The sequence below is a fragment of the Pyrus communis genome, chromosome 4 (assembly GCF_963583255.1).
Source record: "Pyrus communis chromosome 4, drPyrComm1.1, whole genome shotgun sequence".
Taxonomy (NCBI): Eukaryota; Viridiplantae; Streptophyta; class Magnoliopsida; order Rosales; family Rosaceae; genus Pyrus; species Pyrus communis.
In genome coordinates, this window is record NC_084806.1 from 714,928 (window position 1) to 738,575 (window position 23,648).

General features: G+C 36.5%; 3 protein-coding genes and 1 long non-coding RNA gene across 5 annotated transcripts; 3 read left to right on the forward strand and 1 right to left on the reverse strand.

Moving 5' to 3' along the window:
* Positions 1 to 4,846: 4,846 nt before the first annotated feature.
* On the forward strand, positions 4,847 to 7,878 carry LOC137730490 (glutamate decarboxylase 4-like). Its single transcript, XM_068469476.1, has 5 exons — positions 4,847 to 5,060; positions 5,225 to 5,429; positions 6,222 to 6,422; positions 6,540 to 7,061; positions 7,360 to 7,878. The coding sequence occupies exons 1-5, from the start codon at positions 4,981 to 4,983 to the stop codon at positions 7,876 to 7,878; spliced, it is 1,527 nt and encodes a 508-aa protein (XP_068325577.1). The 5' UTR covers positions 4,847 to 4,980.
* Positions 7,879 to 9,599: 1,721 nt separating this feature from the next.
* LOC137733033 (L-lactate dehydrogenase B) lies at positions 9,600 to 11,475 on the reverse strand. The gene is made up of 2 exons (XM_068472259.1): positions 10,605 to 11,475; positions 9,600 to 10,185 (listed from the first exon to the last, which is right to left on the reverse strand). The coding sequence occupies exons 1-2, from the start codon at positions 11,220 to 11,222 to the stop codon at positions 9,736 to 9,738; spliced, it is 1,068 nt and encodes a 355-aa protein (XP_068328360.1). The 5' UTR covers positions 11,223 to 11,475; the 3' UTR covers positions 9,600 to 9,735.
* Positions 11,476 to 12,731: 1,256 nt separating this feature from the next.
* Positions 12,732 to 13,375, forward strand: LOC137732554 (uncharacterized). The gene is made up of 2 exons (XR_011068352.1): positions 12,732 to 13,039; positions 13,123 to 13,375. It is a non-coding gene; the product is annotated as an uncharacterized lncRNA (long non-coding RNA).
* A 2,824-nt stretch (positions 13,376 to 16,199) lies between these two features.
* On the forward strand, positions 16,200 to 18,260 carry LOC137732443 (protein XRI1-like). Of its 2 annotated transcripts, XM_068471749.1 has the most exons (6): positions 16,200 to 16,372; positions 16,512 to 16,702; positions 16,819 to 16,900; positions 17,009 to 17,245; positions 17,444 to 17,731; positions 17,996 to 18,260. In XM_068471749.1, the coding sequence occupies exons 1-6, from the start codon at positions 16,252 to 16,254 to the stop codon at positions 18,001 to 18,003; spliced, it is 927 nt and encodes a 308-aa protein (XP_068327850.1). In that variant the 5' UTR covers positions 16,200 to 16,251; the 3' UTR covers positions 18,004 to 18,260. The 2 variants fall into 2 exon arrangements, with proteins under 2 accessions (XP_068327850.1, XP_068327851.1); XM_068471750.1 differs by lacking the exon at positions 17,996 to 18,260 and having other exon boundaries at positions 16,201 to 16,372; positions 17,444 to 17,949.
* Positions 18,261 to 23,648: the final 5,388 nt, after the last annotated feature.

Sequence of the window (23,648 nt, forward strand, 5' to 3'; positions counted from 1 at the left end):
CTGTGCCCTACTCTGGGCGGGAGCACTAACACCGGGGGTGCAGGTTATGAGCTCTCTAAGCATCTCTAAACACTATGTAATGCAATCGTTAATTAACGCTTACCTGGCACTTACCTATGCCTCCACAGCACCCACATATAAATATATATGACATATGCATATGTATATGTATGCCACAAATAATGCATGCAAAGATGCATAAACGATAAATAATAAAGTGCATGGCATAAGGTAAATAACCCTTTTTAATTCAATTTCTGGGAATATAAATGTATATAGGTATATAAGGAAACCAAAAGCCCACTCACTGGTATGTAGAAGGGTCGTAGCCCCCCTGTCTCGCGTGTGCACGCTCGTCCTCTGGGTACGTGTCACCTAGATGCGAAACAACTATAAAAACGTTAACTTTAAAGCACATAACCCGTTTCTCGTAATAACTTCTCATACATTGCTCAAAATGGACAAATGAATATACCCACATGCTCTACACAACCTCAGGATCACAACCATATTTTTAGAAAAAATTTTGGACCCCGCACGCGCCCCCACGCGCCAGCACAGGCACGGACCTACGTGCCCCACGCGCGGCCACGTGCCAGGCACACTGACGGTGTCAACAGACGCCGTCAGGAATATTCCGTTAAAACTAACCGGATCCGTTAACGGCGTTAGGAATATTCCGTCAGAATTGACGGAATATTCCGTCGCCTTCTTCATTCGAACGCCGGCGACGTCGCCGGCGCCGGAAACTGGGAAAACCTGTAACTAGGGTTTTCTCGCTCGTTTCTCGACCGTTTTTCGTGATTCTTGGACCAAATGAAAGCCCTAGACTAGTAGAACATGTCCCAACAAGTTTTAAGGGCTAAAACTAAGAGATTATACCTGTGCAAATTCTCCAAAACCGGCCAACTTCGAGCAGGACGATCCCGACGTCCAATTTTGTCCAACGAAGCACTCCGAGGCTCCTTGGGACCTCACCAACACATCTACAAGCTCAGAAAACCCAAAAACTTAATGTATAACTTTTGCATGAACAGTACTCAAAACGGACATCGTCGAATCGACGTGAAAACGATGTGTTTCTCACCTGAAAATGCTACGGTTGTGTTCCCCTCGACCTCACGAGCTCAAATGTGTCCTTGGTTTCCTCGATCCACCACAGTTTGAGGGGTATGTGTGTTGGTCCGTACGTTTTTGGAAGAAGAAGAAGAAGAAAGGGAGAGAGAGAGAGACACGGGACAGAGACAGAGAGAGGGTGAAGAGAGACAGTGTATGTGCAGGTGTGTGTGTGTGGCCCCAAAGCTTGCCAACACCACACAAAGTAACCAAAAACAATAATACGAAAACCAACTAGGGGTAAAAAGGTCATTTCCTAAGCACATTTCCGATATTTTCGGGACGGGATGTCACAACCGCCTAGTGAGTTGTTTAACAACTTAAAAACGTGTTTACATTTCCGTCAAATATAGTTGTAAAGCACTTTCGCGAATGGACCGTTTAGAGGTATTTCATTACATATTGATGGCAAATTAATTCTCTTTCCTATACAATTTCAGTACCATATGATATCGTTTTTTTTTTATTCACTTGTATTTAATTTTCTTCCAACTAATAATTTTCTCAAATCATATATATTGTTTTACATCATAAGACCTTTGTCTAATTTTCATGAAATATAAATCGTGTGTTTGTACGCGGCCTTCATCAATAATAATGTGGTATGAACTCGCAATACACATAAGTCAAATGTTAGGGTTTTAACTAAAAAACGAAAAAGAAAAAAAATTTATCACTAGATCGTATTATTAAGTAGTAAAATGAGTAGTGCACTGTAAAAAAATAATTCACACTGATAAAACCCATAGTAGTGTCATGTGTGGGGGAAGGAGGAGTTTGGGCCCATCCCTTCCTGAACACTGGGTTGGACATTCTGGGCCCAAATTCTATAATTATTTTTGGGTCACGAGAAGTAAATTTGAGCCCGTATAAATACACCGGCCTCCATCGTGTTTTCATCCCATGACACGTGTCAAATATATATTGGTCAATTAGCATAACCGGTTTGCCGCGTCCCAAAATGTGAAACTGTAGGAGGTGGTTCGATTGACTGGATGACCGGGTCGCCGGTTTCTGTTTTCCACTTCAAACCGTGAGCTTGAAATCTCTTGCTTACTATGGAGTCTATGAGCTCATGCCCTACGTACTTAAACACCCCTTATTCAGGGAAGAATTTCTCCAACGAAACCATTCGATCTTTATTCTTAACCCATTCAGTCCAACCAAAAGATAAATCTCATTTTCGAAACAATTTTTTTTAAAGAAAAGTACGATCTTTCATTTATTAAAAAAAGAGCATTACAAATACATATAATGGATAATTCGATCCCCAAAAGGTCCTTGCAAACTAGGTCTAAAAACATTACAATAAAGCATCACTAATAGCAAAGCAATGAGTAGACTTCAAGCATTCGTCCGAACTCATCGGGAACCGCAAAATTACACAGGTCAATAAAATCGTTAAATCTTGTGTTACACGTAGATCGTATGAGAATAAAATCTCAAATCATATATTGAGACAGGGAGTACGAAACCCATAGGTTGATTGCATGACCTAATCACCTCCATAATCATAAAACACCAAGTGAAGTAGATCCAACAATTCAAAAGGTTTCATGCTTCACACATAGATCCAAAAAAGGTAGTAAACTAAAACAAAAATTAAAATCAAACAACTCTCCTATAGAGAGCAATCAAGCTAGCAAACACTCTTAAAAAAAGAAATCAAAACCAAACTCCAAGATAATTCACACAAATTATTAGACAAAAAAAAAAAAAAAGAGTAAAATCATATCGCTGCTTCACACGAGTCGTCAATAACGTAGACAAAAAAAGCAAATAGACAATTCAACGAAGTGGAAAAAAAATCACAGAAAGTTAATGGCAATATATTAGGCTATTAGTTTAGGAAACTATATTATACTCAGATATCATATGTCGTATAATTAGGGACAGACTATTGTAACCGAATTGCCCCCTCCCCAAGAAAAAAAAGCCATGCCTTGCTTTATTTTCACTTGCTAACCACTCCAAAGGAGACGATTGTAATTAGCCAACTAATTACCTTGGTCATTTGTTTGATTCAGTTTATGTCACCATTCGTTCAAACTTCAACGTCAAATGCGTATTCAAGGTGGACAACTTTGAGTTTCACCATTTGTTCAAACTTCAACCTCAAATGCATATTTAAGGTGGACAACTTTGAGTACCATTGGTGAATGGTTTTCAATAACTTTGCTAGCTCCATTCAAACAATATTTTCACATTGATCATTAGTTAGATGTGCACGATAATATTGTTTCCTTATGTTAAGTCACATATTTGACTCCCTCTCATGGTCCAACAACATTGTGGTCACTCGTCATTCGATCTTAATCCAACGATAGATAGTTTAAGAGAACATGACTTTGACTATATATATGTTTATGCTCCTACCTAATGTGCTAGTATGAACTGGTAAGCACATACCTGGTACATGTACGCGTAATTTTCCATGGAATTAGTTCGTTTGCAAGTCTAAAAGTTGTTTTGAAATAAAAGGAATATATGTATGTGTTAATGCAAAATGCCCGTTTTTCGTTTGCGTTCATACGTACCAACCATACTCCTCGATATTGACCAGTATTAATTGGAAAATAAACTTTAACTTCAAATCTAATAATTCAAATTAATATATTAAAGATGGAAATTGTTATGGAGACCACCTTTTCATATCATATTTTATGAATTACATGATGTGCCGGTTGATAATTAGATTGTTTTTATAATAATTTAAAGAAAGAATTCAATCATCAACCTTCACATTATGTGACTTACAAAATATGATCAAACTTTTTGGCATCACTTATTAGAGAGATTTTTCAATATACTTAAAATATGGGGAGGTGCTCCAAATATTATTATACAAGTAGAAATTTTATTTTATTCCAAATGTTCTTCTACTTATATAATAACATATGATATATGTATCATATTTCAAGCACACTAAAAAAATCTCTCTACCCATTAGAGATTTGATTTGGTCAGTTCCCATAGTTTTATCTTAGAGGGCCATTCTTGTTTGCCTTTAGCTTTTGCTTTGAACGATTAAAGTTCAACGGTTTATGATGACTTCTAGTCTTGTTGACCACTGCACACAGTACGCACACAGGAACTTAATTATGCTGCATCCAGAATTTTTGCCTAAAATCGTCGTCGTGGTCAATAAAGTTCTGTATTTTTAATTGTGCTCTTTCCACGTAACGATTCGCCACAAAAAATTACATGATTAAACAATATATCATCAACAGAAATGAGTATGTTTATCAACATTAAATCATAATCTAATCATCAATTTGTATATCATTTAGTTTACAAAATCATATCTACAAATTTAATCTTCATTTTATTAATTTATTACCAAAGGTTTAAATATTTTTTTTCTTCAAAAAGTTTAAATGTTCCCAAATGTGTAATGCTTTATTGAAGTCGAATGAAATCATCGTTATTGAAAAAAAAAAAAAAAAAAAAAAGGTAACGTATTATAATATTATTTCTGTTTGAATACAATCAAATACAATAGGATTTTTTTTTTCTTCTTGTTTATAATTAATCACTCAATTTTTTTCTTTCAGCTATTTCTAGAAATATTAAAGGCAGGCAGGACAATAAACAAGCCGCGAATTTCCTTGAATGGTGCTGATCATGAGAATCTGGTAAGATTTATCACAGACAGAAGAAACGAGTAAAATATCCCTATAAATACCATATATGGTCTTCAACCCTCTTCTCCAAGCAACCCCAATCTCACTTCTGCAATTCGTATATATACCCCTCTCCCTGCAATCAATTTTTTCTTACCAATTAGCTAGCCAGTTTAATTGTGTGATATCTGCTCTGCCCTAATTACTTGTCCTTCCTCTCTCTCTGCTGGTTTGAACTACCATGGGGCTCTCGAAAACATTCTCAGAGTCCGATGTTTCGCTCCACTCCACCACTAGCTATATCCTAACGTCACCGGCTAAGTATGTATCTCGTTGTTTTGCGTGAATTAATCATGCATGATGCTGCTCCATGACATCTAAGTTTGAATCACCTTTTCCGTAGTATTGTCAGCAATTATGCATGGTTTGCGGTGGCTATATATGTATATAATATATTGATATTAATTAGGGTTTTGGTGGTGCAGGTACAAGATGCCTGAGAATTCAATGCCAGAGGACATGGCGTTCCAAATGATAGACGATGAGCTGAGGTTGGATGCGGACCCAAGGCTGAACTTGGCTTCGTTTGTGACAACATCGATGGAGGAGAAGGCTAAAAGGCTTATCATGGAGTCCCTCGACAAGAACTATGTTGACATGGATGAGTACCCTGCTACCACTGATCTTCAGGTCTCGTGTCTAGACCACCCAAAAAAAAAAAAAAAAAAAAGCAAAGATCTATTACAAAATTTGAAGGGAAGTGTTATTGGCACTCCAAAAATTTGAAGGGAATTGTTATTGGTACTCCAAAAATCTCTTTCCAAATATAGAAAGTTTGAAATGTAGAATGAGACTTTTGGAATGCCAATAATAATTTCCAATTTTAAAATATATATCCTTTTTTATTATGTCCAAGTAGGAAGGAAAGATAAAAAATTTGATTTCAGAATCAACGCTTAAATTTGACAAAAATTAAGGAAAGCGTCAAGTACTTAATATATGTCCAACTACTTGTGTCAAAATCCTTTAGGTAGTGGTTTTTTATTTATTTATTTTTTACCTATTTTGGTCAAGAACTTGTTCTCTATATACACACGACACCTTATGAGTTCAATTTTTGGCACTCTCACATTATGGTGGCTGGAGGAGGCTAAGATGTCTTTATAAGTTTTTTTTACACTCAGAATGGTAGATTGCCGTGGCAAATGGCGAAAAGCCATTGGCTGGTCCTTTTTCCTAAGGAAAAAAAAAAAAAAAAAAACTTTTTGTATCTTTCTTACTTTATTTTATCCCTTTATTGATTTTTTTAGGCAAATCAATTCTAGCCAGTAACTAAACTCTTTCCTGATTCTGTGTTACTCTAGCATGAGTTTTTTAGAATAAAAAAATTAATTAAAAATTTGGTCAAAGCGGAATCGATATTAATATAATTTTGTATTCCCTCTCAAGAGTGATCATGATGTGTTAATTACATGTGTTCAGAATCGGTGCGTCAATATGATAGCCAATCTTTTTAATGCACCACTCAAAGACGGCGAGGCTGCGACCGGAACGGGAACAGTAGGATCATCGGAGGCCATAATGCTGGCGGGCCTTGCATTCAAGAGGAAGTGGCAGAACAAGATGAAGGCTATCGGCAAACCCTATGACAAGCCCAACATAGTCACTGGTGCCAATGTTCAGGTACATACGTAATATTATTCTCTTCATGTCAGAATCCATTCTTATTTTGGGGTTTTTTCTTCTAAATACCCTAGTTGCTTTTTTGTCACTCATAACCCACACCCTAAGTATTTGTAGGTTTGCTGGGAGAAATTTGCAAGGTACTTTGAAGTAGAACTGAAGGAAGTGAAAGTGAGGGAAGACTATTATGTAATGGACCCCGTCAAGGCTGTGGAGATGGTGGATGAAAACACCATCTGCGTTGCTGCCATCTTGGGATCCACTTACAATGGCGAATTCGAAGATGTCAAGCTCTTGAACGATCTTTTGATGGAAAAGAACAAGCAAACTGGATGGGACACTCCGATTCATGTTGATGCGGCGAGCGGTGGGTTCATCGCACCTTTCTTGTACCCTGATCTTGAATGGGACTTCCGTCTTCCACTGGTGAAGAGCATCAATGTGAGCGGTCATAAGTATGGCCTTGTTTACGCTGGAATTGGGTGGATTGTTTGGAGGAGCAAACAGGACTTGCCTGAAGACCTAATCTTCCACATCAATTACCTTGGAGCTGACCAGCCCACCTTCACCCTCAATTTCTCCAAAGGGTCTAGTCAGGTTCTTGCTCAATATTATCAGCTCATCCGACTTGGTTTTGAGGTGAGACTCTAATTGATTAAGAAGTGTAATTTGTTTGACGTTACAAAATAATTTCAATATTAGGATTGCGCCAATTAACACTTTGTGCTTTTAACGAGGTTAATATGAACAAGTAGTATTGACCTTTGATTGGAAAGAACTTATTTTTATTGACCTAAGGACCTTAAGTGTGCCACACTTGAGAGAGAGAGATATATATATATATATATTTATATTTATATGATCTCTGTTTTCGGTTCAAATATACTAATGATCTCATGCATATATAATTAATGTATATTTCTGCGGATGTGGGCAGGGATATCGTGATATTATGGAAAACTGTCACTACCTTGCGATGGTGGTGAAAGAAGGAGTGGAAAAAACCGGGCAGTTTAAGATACTGTCAAAGGACATTGGGGTTCCGGTGGTGGCCTTTTCACTAAAGGACAGAAGCCGTTACGATGAGTTTAAGGTGTCGGAGGGTTTGCGTCGGCACCAATTTATTGTGCCTGCATATCACATGCCAGCGGATGCTAAGCATGTGGCCTTGCTCCGTGTTGTCATAAGGGGAGACTTCTCTCGCACTAGGGCTGAGTACCTTCTGGCCAGCATCAACGCTGTGCTGAAAGAGCTCGATGAGCTGCATCCTGTTGCTGCCATTCAAGAAAATGGTCATCATAAACTGTCTCTAATTGGAGTTGCAAATGGAAACGGCGAGTTGCCACCAGCTGCTGCCGTTGAAAATTGTCATCACAAAGTGTGTGCAATTGGAGCTGCAAATGGAAACGGTGGGACAGAGAACGGCCAGATGACGGACGGTGCAAAATGCTACTAGTCGGACTGACAAACATAACATACACAATTTAAGTAATCCATACTAAGTTTAACTCTTTGTTGCTGGAGATCGAGTTTATTAGATCGGTGGTAGGAGTTTTTGTTTCTTTTGTTTTGGTGTTTTTATTTCTTGGCATTTGATAAAATACTTTCAGCTAGTACTAACTGAGAGTGATGTTAATTTTGAGGGTTAAATATAACCAAGGCAGTTCTAAAATATATACCAAGCTTTTGTGGGCTTTCAGATACATACCAAGATTTTCTGTTGCATCCACACAATTGCTAGAAAGTGTTTGGATTCTAATGAGGAAAATACACTTGAAATTTGGATAAAAATCGGAATTTATAAATTGACATGCATCAATTTTTTTGTTTGGATTTATAAACAAAGAAATTTAGAATTTATGCGTGAAAAAAAACTTGGAATTTGGTACCTCCAATTCCCCAGTTTAAATTTCATGGAAATATGTGTCATTTCCCAATTTCCATGATTAAGAGTTTAAAAATAACAATTTCGTATTCAATTCCATTGTTCTTTTAGATTAACTAAACAAGAAAATTCACAAATTGTAGAAAATAAAATCCTATCATTTCAATTTCCGTCATTTTAAAATTTCTTAGTAATCTAAAATTTCTTCATCCAAACATGGAGTAAAGGTAATTGCCAATGCCATGACATATACACTTGGGGTTTCGAATATTCCAAGCACTTGTGTTTCAGCAAATTAAGTTCTCAAGCATTTATGTACTTGATTTAAACACAATTCAAAGTTAATAAACATACGGCTTCACAAAGCGAGGTCATTAGCTTGTTCCCGATACATGGCATGACACACCAAGTATAATAATATAGTCACTTGTATTATAATATTTGGTGTGTCGGAGTGCGTTCTTGGTACATAGAAAAATCTCTCAGCTTGTTTGTATGTACTAGCCATTTAAATTGTTTTAGGAGACCTTCTTAAGTGCCTTGCTATAGTTGTTAAGTGCCTTGTCATTGGCCATATCACTAATTGTTAATTTGGACCACACATAGAAACATTATTGAGGAAGTTTTGAAAAGGATCGAAGGCCATACCACTAATCCCCCAAATCATAGAAGCTTGTCCACTCTAGGGTCACCCTCATTTTTTCCCACTTCTGTATTATGCCAAAAGGCTCTCAAACCCATCCATCTCCATTCCAATAGTCCAATGTGAACAGTAATATCCTTATACGCAGTGAAATACATGTTACATTTACCAATGGCGACAAAGGAGGAGAAGATATATAGGGAAAGGGTCTCTCCTCCGATGATGACTCGGCTACCTGTGTTTCATACCTCATGTTATTACGTGTTATTGTGATTTTACCTCTTTAATAACGTTTCTCAAAAGTCAGGATGTAATGTTATTCACTTGTAAGTGAGAAGTTTTAGGTTCGATTATCGCCAAAGACGAATTTGAACGACATTATTGTTAGTCCATTATGAGATTTAGTTTACTCTCCCATATAGTAGATAATATTATTTGTTAAAAAAAATAAAAAATAACGTCTCCCAAAAAATGTCAAACACCTTGTTTTGATAACATCACTTTACACAAGCTTGAAATCCCAACAAAAACATGGTCAGTTGTAATTAATGATTCTTTACATTGATGATTGATGCTCAAAATTCCAAAGCTTGCCTTATGTTTTTGTTTATTTAATTATTTCTTCTATTTCAGTAAATCACTTTCCATATATTAGACCAAAATTAACGAACTGAACAGAATGGAAAATTAAGAACCCATCGCATTCTCTCCTAGAGGCTATAGCTATGCCCTATATAGAGGGAATACTATATAAAAAATAATTAGGTGATAATAATTTATTTGGATCATATTCCCAAGTTCAATTGAGCTTGGACCTCCATAATGGTGTTAGCAGAGTCCCTCAGCCTCTGTGCCTCCTCGTCAGTGAGATGTATATTGGCCACGCCCAACACCCCGCCCCTCCCAAGCTGCGCAGGCAGGCTCAAGAACACGTCCCCACCTTCCACTCCGTAGAAGCCCTTGGCGAGTACCGACACAGGGTGGATCTTCCTCTGGTCCCTCAGTATGCTCCGAGCCAGGTTGGCGGCGGAGTAGCCAATTGCCCATGAAGTATACCCTTTCAGACTTATCACTTCGTAAGCACTCTCGACAACTGCCTTGTGAATGTTTTCTAGTGTCTCTTTCTCATAGGCTATTTGCTGTTTTTCTAGGAAGTTCAACACCGGCACTCCCCCTACGCTTATGCTCGACCACAGCGCCACGGAGCTGTCACCGTGCTCCCCAACTATGTAAGCCTATACATATATACCATATTTCAACAGTAAATTAGTACAAGCACAAAACTACATAACTTTTATATAAAAAAAAGGTAGCTTTCTTGGCAAAATGAAAGAAAATTTGAACAGTTTTGATTATGACTAAAAAAATAAAGAGTTTTGATTGTGCATATTCATAAAAATGATTTTTAAAATAAATAATTCTGATTATGATATTTGTAAAGTAAATTACTTTTCAGAGCCGTGCGAAAACTATCTATATCCTAACTGATTCTAGGATTATGTTTTTCGGAAGTATTAAATTTGAAATATCATAGGCTTGCAAGTGACAAAAAAAAAAAAAAAAAAATTACGTGTCATCTCTTTAAACCCTGAAATTGACTCAACATACATATTTAATAGTACGAAATAGTACATGCAATATACTCTTTATTTACCTGCACATCTTGGGCGTTAACGTCAAGATGATCGGCGATGAGGAAGCGGAACCTGGAGGAATCGAGATTGGTACCCGACCCGAGAACCCGGTTGCTGGGAAACCCTGATAGCTTCCAGGCGACGTACGTCAAGACATCAACAGGGTTGGACACGATTAGCAAGATGGTGTCCGGTGAGTACTTGACAAGCGGCGGTACGATACTTCGAAACAGAGAGACGTTCCTCTGGAGGAGGTTCAGCCTGGACTCTCCGGGGTTCTGGCGGGCGCCGGCGGTGACAATACACAGGTCGGAGCCGACGGTAACGGCGTAGTCAACGGAGGCCATGATTTTGGTGCGGGGAAGGAAAGCGGCGGCGTGCTGGAGGTCGAGCATCTCACCGCGGAGCTTGTCCGGGTCGACGTCGACAATGACGAGCTCATCGGCGACGTCTTGGGTTAAGATGGTTTGGGCGATGGCCATGCCGACGTTGCCGGCGCCGACGACGGAGATTTTGGTATGGCGCTTGGTGGGGGAAGGTGGGTCGGCGCGTGAGATGGGCTTGAAGAAGGCTTGGGTTAAGTCCAGGCCTCCCGGACCCAGTGATGATCCTGAACTGCTCTTGTGCACGGGTGACATGTTTTTTGTGGGTCTGTAATTTAGGTTGTGTATTTTGTGGTGTTTGATGATGTTAGAGAAAGAGAGACAGAGGGGGAGTTATATAGTGTCGGAGAGAGGGAGGGGATGCCGGTCGGATTCGGACGATTTCCTTCCATTTCAACATTCAATGCTGTCATTAAAGACTTGGACATTCCTTTGGGAAATTGGGGGATTAATGGAGAATTTGGACCGGAGAGGTAAGTTTTTCTCTTTCCTTGTCTTGCGATTTACTTCAGAACGTTCAATCCATTAATGGGCCTTCTAGAATAAAAAAACTCAATTGATATATAGAAGCCCGCATCTTCAATCTGCATAGAAGTCCATTAGAATTAATGGGCCTTTTACAAGAAATACGGCCCTTTCATCTTCAAAGCTTGCATTTTGGGAGGAAATTTTAGAGTCGATTTGGAAATGCTATTCTTATACCATGTTCATAAGCGTTCTTGTTGATGGAAAGTGTTGAAATTTCATTAGAAATTCCTTTTTTTTTTTTTTTTTTTCAGAAAAACACTTAAAAGTACTTTCAAAAGTAGTACTTTATAAAATAAAATAAAAAACGCTTTCAAATGCTTTACAATCTATACACACTTGATTACATACGAGTGCAAGGATGACTATCAGGGTTTGTGGCTTAGATTATTCAAATATGTAATCACTTTTTATGTCAAATACGTTAGAAATGCTTTTGATTACATACAAGTGGATTTAGATTTTTTCTAAAAATATCTTCCATATATGATTTGGACTGTTACTCTATTAAGTTGTGCTACCAGTACATGAACATTCAACGTGTTATAGTGGCAATGGAAACAAAAATATCACAAGACGGTGTGATGACTTCGTATATAGGAAATGTAATGTTAGGGAAATCAAATGGCAATGTAACACATATGACGGTGTGATGACATCATATGGTGATGTAAGATATATGATGTGGTTGGTAATGATTAGATTATTACTTAAATTTTAATTAACATGTTTATTTCCTATTAATAACATATCATATGACTTGCAATTTTGATATACAAAATTGATCTAACTAGCAATACACATATAGAAAATAACTTGTCGGGCAGTTCGACTCTGAATTCAATCAGATGTGGCCAGGTGTTGTGGGTTTTCACAGATTCCCAAAAAAATAATAAAAGAGATCTAAAGCACTCTGCAGACACAAGGGAAAGCAAAAATCTAACTATGTGCCACCTTGCGAAAGTATCACTCAGTGTGAACACTCTACGCAGTTCGTCCCAAATGATTACATCTTTGAATAAACTAAGCCACAAGTCCTGATAGTCATCCTTCCACAATCCCACAACCACCCCACTACAGCAAAACGCACCATTCTCCTCATGCTATATATGTACCCGTTCATTGAGCTAGTTCATCAGGTCCGTGCAAAGAGATATATATAATCAAGCAAACTTGATTAGTAATCTTGCAAATATATACGTTGAGCTTCAACATGAAAGCCTTCATTGTTTCTGTGTTTTTGTTTCTGCTGGCTACGAACGTTTTCGTCGAGGAAGTTGTTGCAGCTGGAGAATGTGGAAAGACTCCGATTAGTTCAGCAGCAACAAGTCTGAGCCCTTGCTTGAGTGCGGCCAGAAACGTGAGGGCCAAGGTTCCCCCACTTTGCTGCACCAAAGTTGGTGCCTTGATCAAGACTACCCCAAAATGCCTTTGCGCTGTTCTGTTGTCACCTTTGGCAAAGCAAGCCGGTATTAATCCCGCCATTGCCATTACCATTGCAAAGCGATGCAACATCAGGAAACGACCTGTCGGAAAGAAGTGCGGAAGTAAGTAATTACGTGGGTAGTTTTATTTATACATACAAAACTAAGGGTAACTGGTGTTGTAAAATTAATTGTTTGATTTGCAGGGTACGTGGTGCCATAAGCCAAAGTCAGAAGAGTCCGGCCATAGCAATACATATATAAAGGGGGACCAGAAACATCCAATGTCTTTCAATGTTGAATTAGGGAATAACATGCAACGAAGGGTCATTTGATTTGCTGTCTGCTGTGATCGTTGACTCTTCTAGGCACACTAGTATTTTACTTTACTTTAACGTACTATTTAAATGTGGTGCTCTTGTCGTAATATTTCTTAATAGATTATGGTTCCTATCCTTACCAGCTAACTCGCTTATTTCTCTGACTACAACAGAAAAAGATAGTATATAAATAAATAAATAAACAAAACTGTCCTAAAACAAGGGAAATAGCGAATAACAACTTGGCCCCCAAAAAAGGGAAAAAAGTATTTGTACATGAATATAGAATGTGAGACAGCAGAGATTTAATAATTTCAAATTTAAAACCAATTCAAATGAATGAAATGACGTTGGATTTCTACCTATGCATCACGGATTTGAAACTTTCTCTTATTTAAATTATTGTAATAGTTTCGAACTCTTTCTTTAATAACAATGAAATTTGAAAGGAAAAAAAGAAAAAAAAGAAATGACAGTGTTTTTTACGTTAGATTAATTGCACTGAATGAATTATTCACTGCCATTACCAAAACAATGCACAATGATTTCTTATCAGAAACTTTGAGGGTTTGGATATTTTTATCAAGCCGTGTCTTATGTGCATGTGCAGTGTAGAACCCCTGAAGCTTTATATTATTACTTTGAAAACAGCTATAATTTGGGGTCCCATTTTTATTGAATTTCAAATTGTTTCTCACACAGATAACGGATTGAAGGATTAATGCTAAAACTTTCACTAAACTGTGTTTATAGTGCTGATTACCAGCAGTAAATCGATATGAATCCAGCTGTCGATGGGGCTAACTCTCAATTATACATGATTAAAAGCACTAATACGAAGGATCGGCCAATTCTGATCCCCACCGTTGGACTCGGAGATCAGTGTGTTTTGGCACAAAGCACCACACAATAAGTCTGTAGGACACATCAAACAAACATGCTCTTCCGTCGGATTGTACATCAGTCAACGTCCACACGAAATACGATGCAGGTGACTTACATCAGACAAAGTTCGGCCATTCAAACTCCATGATCAAAAGGATACTGGTCACACGCACCCACCTCTTGTAAAATAAAATTTCCTCGAGTGTGTTTTATCAACACGATTGTTACATCACCATGAATGTGTAAGACAGAAGTATCATTTTCATTATTTGACTGTTTTGCTATAGCAATTAATTTACTCTTTTGGAGGTTAGGAAGTCTTACATAAGTATTTAAATTTTTTCTAGCTACTATCGTGTTATTTATAAGTTTTAGAAATCGAACACAAGATATGATGTGTGAAATACGAACTTAAAATTCGTCCCTAACCAATAAACTCACTCCATAATGATTTGTACTAATGTAGTTTACTGTTTATATCATAATGTAACGATCCGGTATATAGATCATTTTGATTTATGTCTTTCACCAATTCTAAGTAAGTAAATATGAGCTAAATTAATCTCATCATCTACCTAAATTATAATATTTGATAACAACGTAATAGTATGACCGGCACATAAAAACATTTCTCATGATTCGCTGCGTTCGAGTTATCAACCACAAGCATGCCAATAGGTGGACCCAATGCATGCGAACGAGCAAAGAAAATTTACAGGTGGAAAATAAGTGATATAACCCCACAATGGAGAGAAGGGTGTGGAAAAAGTCTCAAAAAGAAGAACGGTTGGGAAGCATAACATTGAAGGGGAAAACAGAAAAGGAAAAGCTGAAATTTGAATTGTGTCTAACAGTACTAGGGCATATCTATCCATCTTTCCCTTGCAATATTTGCTTTTGCATGCAACATCATCACATGAGTACGCTTGCAATTATTTAGTCCCCCACATATCTATCTATATTATCTTTTCTATATTATTAAGAGAACTCTTCTTGTCAACTTTTTTTCCCTATTTTTTCTATTTGGGGCCCACTTTTGATATACACTATTGACAAAAAGGAGGGCAAAATAGTAATTTTATACCTTGTGACAAAATGACAAGCATATCCCTATTTTTCCTATTTTATTTTATTTTATTTTATAGACAATGACAATCATATACTTATTTTTCCAATTCCACCCTCACTTTTGATACACAATATTTACATAAGGAGGACAAAATAGGAAAAAAAAGGGGAAACAAGTTGACAAGGAGGCTTCTCTTAATAATAGTATAGAAAAAAAATATGCACTTATTAAGAGAAAGGGGAAAAAAGTTGACAAGGAGGCTTCTCTTAATAACACTTTTGATACACAATATTTATATAAGAATGACAAAATAGGAAAAAAAGGGAAAAAATGTTGACAAGGAGGCTTCTCTTAATAATAGTATAGAAAAAAAATATGCACTTATTAAGAGAAATTGATCACACACATAAAATGTGTACTCTCATCTAGTTTCTTATTAACCAAAGAAAATTAAAGTAAGACTACATTTCGCGAATATCAAGAGACACTTTTTTTTCTTTTTTAAAATTTTGTTATCTAACATCTTTGCCGTTGACTGAGTATTACTGCTTTTTTAGGTACATCAAAATTTTGAATTAAATTTCGTCAATAAAATAAAATGGTGAGTTGTTGATAATTGGATTATTATTTATTGTGGATTAATGTACTTATTTTCTATTTGTGACACATCATTTGATTTGCACATTTAATTTGAAATTTTGGTCTATCTAACATTATCCAAATTCGAGAGATTTTTAATGTGATCAAAACACGGGATGGTACACCACGTGTTATTATACAAATGGTAGGATATGTGTGTTAAAAAGTTAATAACTTAAAAAATATAACTTTCCACCACTTATATAAAAACATATCATGTACCATCCGTGTTTTGATCACAATAAAAAATTTCTCCCCAAATTCATATAATCTCTTTTCACTTTTTCCACTCTCTCTATATATGTCATGGCTTTGCCCATAAAAAGAAATGTATGGGTCTGAGTGAGTGAGTCATTAAACATTAAGACTTTTAGAGAGAGAGAGAGAGAGAGAGAGAGAGAGAGAGAGAGAGAGAGAGAGAGATGGGCGAGCTTCATGACTCCATGTCCATGGCTTACACAAACAGTAGCCTTCACAGCTCTTCCCTAGGTTGGGATTGTCACAGCCACCTTGGAGTCCTCAACACAGACAGAATGTCTTTAGGTCTCTCCACTTTTTATTCCTTTGTTTCTCTCCTTTCACTGTTTTTGTCTACATTTGTATTTACTTGTCGTTGAATATAACACAATGATATATTTCTAGCTTGCTAGGGTTAATTATAAGTTTTGAATAATATGTGCAGCTATGGAAGAGTACATGATGATGAATGCACCATTTTACTCATCGCCTCATGTAGATCAGTCGGATTTCTCGACGGGGTACTTAGAAGACGCTTTGGTTGAATTTAGCGAGCGATCCAAAAGAAGACGCTTGCTCGCGTATACCGATGGTGATAACGAGCTCAAGGACTCCTCCACTTCTCTTCTTGCGAAGGTATTGGGTTAGCTTGTTCGAGAGATCTCTCGATTTGTAAGCCTTGTTTTTATAATCGTAAGAGCTTTTTCATTAATTAATGTTGAGCCAATTTCTGACTTAATTTTTATAAACAGAGGTACTGGAATTCAGACTGGGAAGTGTCTGAGAATTTTGATTGCATGAGCCAGCTAACTACTTCCAGTTCTGGGCTATCAGGTAATTACGTAATAATTAATTACTTTATTTTAGCTTATCTATAGTAGGTTTAGTTCTTTCTTAATTGTTGTTTATAGTTAGTTAATGTTAAAATGGTTTAAATTTCAGTTCTTCTAGGTGATCCTGCAAGTATAACCACACCAATGAGCAGACTCGAGTCCGAAGAGATCACAAACGACATAGTCGGCACAAAGATAAACACACCAGAAGAGCCAACAATGTCAGCTCCCGAAGCTTTTGATTCCTTCTCTTCTTCTTCTAGCAAAGACTCGGCAAACACCAACTCTGATTATTTACCTGCTCCCAAAGAAACTTTTTTAACCAATATTGCTGCTCCAGCTGTAGGTATGTAAGCATATCATGAATCTAGTAATATACGTATTCAATAATGTTATATAAACACATAAAATACACACCCTCTAATTGAAGTGGGTCCTACCTGGCATTCAGGATTTACTAGTATTAGAGAGTGTGATAGCTTGTGTGCCTAAATAGCATTACCAAACAAAATTGACGGCATTGTTGACACGTTCTCTAATACAGGTGGTGGTGATGATGAAAAGAGAAAAAAGAAGAAGAGGGTGATAACAAAGGTGGTCTATCCATTTGCGTTGGTGAAGCCGGGCGGAGTAGAAGGCGACGTGACCTTGAACGACATCAACGAGAGAATCCTAATGCCACCAACACGGCCAGTACGACACCCAGTTGGGGACTTTGCGTGTCGACCATGCGTGTCTGCCGATGGCCCTGGCCTTTCTGGCAAAGCTGTGGTGGCCCTTACCAGGATTCAAACCCAGGGCAGAGGCACAATCACTATTATCAGAACCAAAGGTTAAATTAATCATTGTCATTTAATTAGTGAATGGCCTCGGTGCTAGCTACTTAGCATGCATGAGTTCGATCCATCCTTGATTAATTAGTTAATTAGTTTAAATTAATATGTTCGATCTCTGTGAATTGTATAGAAAACCTATATATGTTTCCACAGTCCATGTGTAACATTCATGTGTTATGGGTTTACTTTTACGTACACATAATTAAGAATGTTATTTACTAATTACGTCTCTGTTAATTAATACTCAAGTTTTTGTGTAGATTACTGAGTATAACTGAGGTATTAAATGTGCAACAAGAACGTCATTTCTGAGGTCATAATAATCAACATGGTGGAATTAATGGAAAATAAGAAAGTAGGAGAAATGCCCGAAAAGAAAGAAAGAAAAGAGAAGAGAATAGAAACGAAAATGCTTCTTCAAAGATTAAAGCGTCCATTATATCGTCTGGCACAGACCTGCTTATAAGGCAATATATGTTCTCTCTGCTATGCCCCAGTTTTCGCAAGGTGTAAAGACTAAAGTAAAAGCAGATCAGTTTGGTCATTTGATTTGTTGAAGTGGGGACAATTGGATGGGTGCATAATATATCCATCAGATCTCATTAGTTATGATTATCAAACAATAAAAATACTTGCAAAACTAGACAATAACAATTAACATTAGTTGCATAAAATAAAACGAGTAAAAGGCGTATCTATAACAATAAAAATACTGTACAGATGCTTTTACACATCTCATTAGATATTTGTTCGTCCCATTACGTACAACTAACGTTAATATTTCTTCTATTGACGAAGAGATGTAATATAACCTAACCCATTAATAATTTTTGAACATAAGATGGATGGATTTAATCACTATCACTGTACACTTCAAAACCTTACGTACATTTAATGTTTGAAACAATGACAGCTTTATCATCTTCCATTTCCCATCGTTTACCTTTAGCTTTACCTTTTTCATAGCTACCTGCTGCAGACCTTCTTCTCCAAGACTCCAACCACTACCACTAAAAAGTAAAAGTCAAATCATTTTCCAATATGAACATATGTATGTATGTATGTATACATCGGATCAACCAAGACTTCTAAGGCATGGGGATCATGAGGCACGCAGTAGGTTAATTATGTAATTAATTCTAAGCATTGCGCCAATCATAGAGTATACTGTTCTCTGATTGTTTAGTGTTTACTAATGCATACATCCTTCATGTTCTGCGGTGCATGTCTTCTTCAATACATAGGTCAGTAATTACGTCAATGCCCACAATTCAAAAACATCGCATGGATTATCGGACAATATCTAACATGTGGGACAATATATACGAAAACATGCACCCAAGTGAGAGTTTTATATATACTTTGTTTTAATTAATTGCTCTTTATATGTGCTGCACTGATGATCGTTCACTACCCTCGAATAACCTTTGACTTTTTGTGACACAAAATTCTACATAGTATGACTTGAGCTCGGCAAGAGAAACTTCGATAATGCTATTCGATTAAAGTAATTATAACATTCATGCAGTTCGATAAGTTAAATTCTAATATATGACTTGAGCTAGACTTAGCTAAATGAAAGAAACTTTGATAGCGTTGTTTGATTAAAGTAATTATAACATTCATGCAGTTTGATAGGACAAAAATATTGAAACCTCATGTTTTACATAAAATACTTTACAAATAATGTAATCGGACACTCTTTAGTTGTTAACCTAACTTTTCTCGGTTGAGCAGATCACACGAATGCTCACACACTCACAGTAATCACGTTTCCCGTAGATGTTGCAGAAGTCCTAGCGGGGTGTGTATTGTGTAGTAGCTACATACGACGTCCTTGTACAAATTGCTTTGTGCGAGTGCCAAGGGAGTGACGAGGATTGGTGTTTTGTCTCGTTAGAACAATCATTGTTGTTGGTTTAAGTTGAAGATAGCTTTTTCTACTTTTTTATGCCCAAATTTCTTTGGATTTGCAGAATCTAGGTCAGTTATATATAAAGAAAAGAAAAAGGGTTATACCATTCTCAAAATCAAATATATATTGCAAAAATAATATATATATATATATATATATATATATATATTCCAAAAAGAAAAGTAATTAAAGAAAAAAGAGAAAAATCAAAGAACCATGTAGCAAAAAAGACCTAAAAGGATGAGTAGGGTGGCTCAAGGAGTGAAAGTAAAAAAATTGTAATAATTTAACGATAATACTTGCATCCTCCTCATATGGGGATGCACATATCCCCTTATTTGCGAATAACGTGTCTTGAGCATATAAACTTCATAATTAGAATCATTCAATTTCTTATCATTATTTGAAGATCACTAGTATAAAAAATCGTTTGAATTAGAAATATCCCTTAATCATCCAAACGTATCAAAATGAACATTTTACTTGGTATCTACAATGTTGATTTTTTATATACATCTAGTCATGATCTCTCATTTAAATGATATTTTGTACAAGTGATCTTCAAATAAATATTAAGAAATTAAATGATTTCGATTATAAAATTTGTAGGACGAATATACATTACTTATATGAGGAGAATGATGAGTTCATTCCGGAGAATACAAGTATTATCCTTCGTTTAATATTTTGATATTTGACCTTTCAAATTTAAAAAAAAATGAAAATGGTCAAAAGGTAATATAATAATCTCCACACACTATTTGATGTTCCAAAAAGAAGATAACTTCTCTGTTAAGAACTTGGTTAAAACCATAGGAAAGAGATCCTTTCTGGATCCATTCCTCCAAAGCCCAGGGATCAAGTGATCCGGACCTTTGAAATTTGATCTAACAGCTAAAAATTATTATAGCTTTTAAAAGTTTTTACTAACTTTTCTGTTTTTAGCCGTTGGATCAAATTTCAAAGATCCGATCACTTGATCCTTGGGATTTGAAGGGAGAGATCCGAATAGGATGTCTTTCCAAAGCCGCAAACCCCTCACCTCACTAATATCAGGTTTGTGATCATGTGCATGATTTTTCTCTTTCATTGAATGAAAAATCCAACAAAATATAGTAATGATTAGTGTTGTACTCAATTAGCATCGCTTTAGGGCGATCCAATATTTTTATCATGATTGATGTTAAAGAGATTATTTTCTTAAATGATATATTGTAAATCATACAATGTGACACTTTGATTGAATTTCACCTTTAAAATTTTTTAGGAATCCAATATCGACCGCTACATTATGCGATTTACAAATTATTGTCTAAATAGATGATCTCTCATACATTTTTCTTTCAAAATTCTCGTTATTTCTTGAATATCTTATTTAAATTATAAAAAGAAAATCCCTTGGTATATGTGATCAGAATATCATAGACTTTTTCTTTTCCAAATCCCCAATCTTTCTCATTTAAAGCATGGATTATATTGCTATGGGGATTAAAACGATAGATTGTAGAATGGTGCTATCTATATACAAATTTTTACTTTCTAAAAATCTCTCTTGATTTATGTCTCTTAATATTTTTTAAATTCATTTAATTTAATGACAGAAAAATTAAGGGGCATGGAGAGGACTACCCAAATTATATTGATATAGTTCACCAAGCCCACGAAGGCCCATTATTAAATGATTGCTTCGGAATCGATATTGGGCCAATAATTAGCCGTGAGGAAATTGCAAATAACTATATGTGATTGGCTCCTGCAGCCGTCATGTATGTGATTGGTCAAAGTAAAAGTCAAAAGTCAAAAGTCCATAGCTTGAACTCAGACCAACTGCAAGACATGGTCCATACTCATTGGTCATTAGTCAAAAATCACCGATAAGTTTTCGACCGAAAAACAAAAACATCTATAAGTAATTAGAGAACGGAATTAACTCTCGAAAAGAAAGTCAACCACATTTCACATGCGTTCTCATTTATAGCAACGTAACCTCTTACGTTATGATATCTGACATAAACGATATTGTAGAAGGAGAATTGGAGCACAATGCTTCGAGCATGATAGAAAATGAAAATTTTTCCTCGATTACAGAATTAAATACTATTAAATATTAAGTTATAAATTTTTTACCGCTAATATGATAACAAACCGCCGTCACACTATGGAAGCTGATCATTCCTGAAGTCGTTACCTTAATCATAAGGGCATGTAAATACGTAGATTTTGTAGTCAGTTCATGAGCTACGAGAATTTGTTCATGGCTCAAATTTACCCGAAGAAGGCCAAGGCAGAAAAGAACTACGTACAAAAATCGTAAAATGTACTCATGAGCATCATGACATATTTAACGGTAGTACAGAATCTCCATGACATGGGCCACGTGGCTTACGTTAGAGCCAATAGATTTCTGGTGTGTACACCGTGTTCACTGTTGAGTCTTGGCCAACACTTGCTGACTAGCGACAAAGCATCCGGTTGTAGTTTGGCCTTTGCGATCCGGATCGGACTTAAGGTCTTGGTAGTGGACCATCTCAATCTTGGATAAAAATGAAAGAACAAAGGGACAATGCTAGTGTACCCCATGGGAGAATACTTGTACTCCATTTATGATTAACAATTTTTATAGTTCAAACATTATAATCAAAACCGTTTATTCTCGTTATCATCATCTAAGTTCATATCTGTAAAAAAAAAATATATATATATATATATATATCAATTTGGAGAATTTTTTAACTATTTATATGAATAAAACAAATGGACGGTTCATTATGAGGATATTACCTGTCACAAAAATCATTGATTAGTTTGACATATATGGATGACTAAACGATTTCCAAATTGAAATTTTTATTCCTAATATGATAGATGGAGATAAAGAGAATGAAAGGTTCCAATTATGATGTTCGGACTCTAAAAATTCGTTAATTGTATAAGAGAAAGACAAGTAGGTTCCTAGCTCCATGGAGGGAACACAAGCATTATCCAAAATGCAAATGCGAATTATGGGTCTAGATGCCATGCGGCATATATAAAATATATTTTTTATTCATATAGCGAGTGAGGATATAATTTTGAATAGCGGTGTCCAATCATGTTATATGTAGGTTACTTTTAAAGAATGTACGAAACCGCTTTATATTTTAGTACCCCTTGATGATTGCATACGATTGTACTTAGTGTGAAAGTTGTTTAAATCAAACAAATTTACTGAATATTCTGGTCAAATGACAGTCCAAACTCAAACTCCGTCACGCATACAAATGGACGCCATGAAAGTCCTCTGTGTTTCTACATTCATTTATTGCTCAAGGATATATAAGCATAGAAACAAAATGGGGGACGTGTTCTTGCCATCTTTGAATCAAAGAGAAACAAAAACAAAGACAGAGGCCCAAATTTCAATTATTATTATTACTACTTGATCGATCAAAATTCATGAACAAAAAACAATCTAAACGTGTACGCGTAAAAGAAACCCTAGCAACAAAATGCATGACAAATGAAGTTAGACCAAGTCCGTCCGTCCTAAAACCCTCACATAAACTGATCAACAAGGAAAAACAGATGAAGGGTTTTTGTTTGGTGTAGTTGCTGTTTGATCAAAGCAGACACAAGCAAAGATGGACTTCAGAACCCTCTTCAGAACTTGGCCGCGTTTCGGAATCCAGCGACTACTGCGAGGAACCGCCATTCCCCTCACTGCAGAAGCAGAAGCAGAAGCAGCCATATTCGGATACTGGTCGGTGCTTCTACTCCTAGCTAGCTAGCTAGTAATGAAGTGGGTGACCGTCGGAAGAAAGGGAGGCAGTACCGAAGTGGAGGCGGTTTGTGATAAGCTGCCGACAGCAAGATGGATTAGGTTATAAATTAGGGTGCGTTGAAGCCGCGTAGGGATGTCCTTTCGAGTTTTAACCGAGTGAGCAACGCGTCTGGTGGCGTACGTCGTGGTGGTGGTGCTGCTCATTTACTAATGTATAATTTTCTGTCTATAAAAATGC

Coding starts and splice junctions, on each gene's coding strand:
- LOC137732443 (XM_068471749.1), top strand. CDS start 16,252: ATGGGCGAGCTTCATGACTCCATGTCCATGGCTTACACAAACAGTAGC. Junction 16,901..17,008: donor TTCCAGTTCTGGGCTATCAG/GTAATTACGTAA, acceptor TTTAAATTTCAG/TTCTTCTAGGTGATCCTGCA. Junction 17,246..17,443: donor TATTGCTGCTCCAGCTGTAG/GTATGTAAGCAT, acceptor TCTCTAATACAG/GTGGTGGTGATGATGAAAAG.
- LOC137733033 (XM_068472259.1), bottom strand. CDS start 11,222: ATGTCACCCGTGCACAAGAGCAGTTCAGGATCATCACTGGGTCCGGGA. Junction 10,186..10,604: donor TTAACGCCCAAGATGTGCAG/GTAAATAAAGAG, acceptor ATATATGTATAG/GCTTACATAGTTGGGGAGCA.
- LOC137730490 (XM_068469476.1), top strand. CDS start 4,981: ATGGGGCTCTCGAAAACATTCTCAGAGTCCGATGTTTCGCTCCACTCC. Junction 5,430..6,221: donor CTGCTACCACTGATCTTCAG/GTCTCGTGTCTA, acceptor ACATGTGTTCAG/AATCGGTGCGTCAATATGAT. Junction 7,062..7,359: donor TCATCCGACTTGGTTTTGAG/GTGAGACTCTAA, acceptor GGATGTGGGCAG/GGATATCGTGATATTATGGA.